The following is a 2,346-nucleotide window of genomic DNA, read 5'->3' as shown; positions in this document are numbered from 1 at the left end:
AAGATTTCATTTAAGGCTCTTTTGAAATGTATAATAGATGATGATCGGCACTTATTTAACAAGTGAAAAAGAAGCAAAAATGTTGTTACGATGATAGAAATAAAGGTTATTTTAAGAAGGAATAAAATTAATAACCTACCTGCAATCAGAATTGAAAACTTTTGGATTTTTGTCTTTATTTATGAGAGCGATGGGTGCTTATATATACACAAACAATGTCGCAATATTATTCCAGTCTTATTATCCAGTAATTTTAACTTATTATTCAATATGAAATAAAATACGATGTCATATTTTTACTGGGCATCTGAAAAATGCAAAACCGATATATTATTCCTCTAAAAGGCTAACGGATATTGCTAGATACTGCTAAGTGAGAGTTTAAAATCCATCTCAGTTTTTTATGATTATTTTTGAAACTTATACGAGTATCCTAATCGTGTATCTCGCTTTTCCATTTCACTTTGTTTTCACTTTCAAATCAAAATTCTCCGTTTTTCTAATGGATATTTCAGTTTTCTAATAAGATTACTTATTTTATCAATTGGACTTTTGCATTTTTTCTCAAATTATCGACTGAATGTCTCACTTTAAAAAAAAAAAGTGAATAAATTTTATGTAGATTTTTTAAAAAAACGGGATACATAATACGGAACAATTCTTCTCACTCGAAAATTACATTACGAAAATGTATGATAGTTACTCCCCTTCTTCTCGATTTCGTAAAATTGTGAGGCAGACGACTCTAGAAGTTCCGTTTTAGAGGCTACGTTTGATTAGGAAGTTGTAAATCATAATTAGGATTGGTCGGAATTAGAGTTCGCACTTTAGTCCAAACTAGGTTGTTTTAAGTTGTCAATTATTTTTATTGATTTTAAAAAATAGTCATTTTGATCGAAATTTTTTTCGTTTGTCTTAAAAATTTTTGCTACACTAAATTAATACTTCAGGGCAAAAGGGTGAAACTATAGCACTAATGGGCCGAGTGCTTTTTTTTCATTCTTTTGCATAAGTTATTGACTTAGTGATTTATAACTGTGACACATTACTTTACTTTGACATCTCAAGTAACTTTAATGATTTTATAATGATTTAACTCAAGGCCATAACAAATTAAATAAATAAATAACTGAAAGAAAGGTACTCGTATTTTAGAAACAATAACGTATTTGGGATTATGTTTCAGTGACACTAATCGTGAAAAATTCTAGAGAAGAAGGCTAGAAAGTCTTATAAAACTTTTTTCTTTGTGAACTAAAATACTTCCAACATGTATCTACCTTAAGTATGAATATTTTGTGGGACGATTTGCAAAAAGTAACGTGGAGTGAAAGTTAATGGTCCTTTATTTTTCTGCTTTAATATTTGTATTTAAATTTAAAAGTTTTACAAAACTATTTTGATAATTTTACTTAACTTATTCAACTTTTTTGGTTAAACTTATTTGGTTGAATGGAATACAGCTTTTCCTATGAGCTTATATAGGAATACATATTCACCATTTCGATTGCATATTTACCATTTTAATCAACTGTCAGTGATCTCGGTTGAATACCCATTATAGTGGTTTGATGATGAATTTTTGTGTAATGCTTAACTAAAGTCTTTATTTGTATAAATGTCTTGCCAATACCACCTTCAGTTATAATGCAATCAATATCCGCACCTTCATTTGTATCAATTTCAATTAGAGCATATTTTACTACATTACCACTACCAACCGTTGGATACCGTACTGAAAAGTTTGTAATATTTGGTTCCATTTCTAAATGATTTTTACTTTGAAATCCGATGACACTATGATCTAAATTGAAATATAGGAAGCCAATTTATTTAGTATATACGATCTCAAATCCAAAATTTCATTTTACCGTAAGTCCAATTTCCAAATGTAAAAATCCATTTTCCTGGTCTAATTTCATAAGAGGGTAGTGCTGTAGAAGTTAATAAAAATGAAATATATAAAAGAAAAATTACTTTTTTCAACATTGTTAAATTTTGTGAATGTTTTACAAAAACTGAATACTTTTAACTAATTTCGCCAGATATTTATACAAAAATATTAAAATATTTTAAATTTCATTCGCTGAAGATAAAATAAGTGATAAGAATGAAATATTAGCAATGCTATTAATAATATTATAGCAAAGTTATAAATATTTGAAATATTGCAACTGCATAATAATATATTTAACAGCTTTTGAATTACAGTTCCGGAAAATCATAATAATGAGATCGTAAAAAAATGAATTATGGCACACCATTATTCTGCGATAAATTGACTATCGAAAAGTTGAGGAAATAATAATTTTTCTACAGTTTGAAAGTCAATGTAATATTATTCGT

At 27.5% G+C, this 2,346-nt stretch overlaps 1 protein-coding gene across 1 annotated transcript; it reads right to left on the bottom strand.

Moving 5' to 3' along the window:
* Window positions 1–1,349: 1,349 nt before the first annotated feature.
* On the bottom strand, window positions 1,350–2,005 carry LOC129619149 (uncharacterized). The gene is made up of 2 exons (XM_055534247.1): window positions 1,872–2,005; window positions 1,350–1,804 (listed from the first exon to the last, which is right to left on the bottom strand). The coding sequence occupies exons 1-2, from the start codon at window positions 1,987–1,989 to the stop codon at window positions 1,524–1,526; spliced, it is 399 nt and encodes a 132-aa protein (XP_055390222.1). The 5' UTR covers window positions 1,990–2,005; the 3' UTR covers window positions 1,350–1,523.
* Between the last annotated feature and the right edge of the window lie 341 nt (window positions 2,006–2,346).

This window comes from Condylostylus longicornis, unplaced genomic scaffold (assembly GCF_029603195.1).
Source record: "Condylostylus longicornis isolate FDR11 unplaced genomic scaffold, ASM2960319v2 ptg000010l, whole genome shotgun sequence".
Lineage (NCBI taxonomy): Eukaryota > Metazoa > Arthropoda > Insecta > Diptera > Dolichopodidae > Condylostylus > Condylostylus longicornis.
This window is presented reverse-complemented; position numbering and strand designations above follow the sequence as displayed.

Bases quoted from the DNA above. Each gene is read 5' to 3' on its own strand.
- LOC129619149 (XM_055534247.1), bottom strand. From the start codon at position 1,989: ATGTTGAAAAAAGTAATTTTTCTTTTATATATTTCATTTTTATTAACT. The intron at 1,805-1,871 runs GTAAAATGAAAT...ATTTCAATTTAG, and splicing joins ATTTGGAAATTGGACTTACG to ATCATAGTGTCATCGGATTT.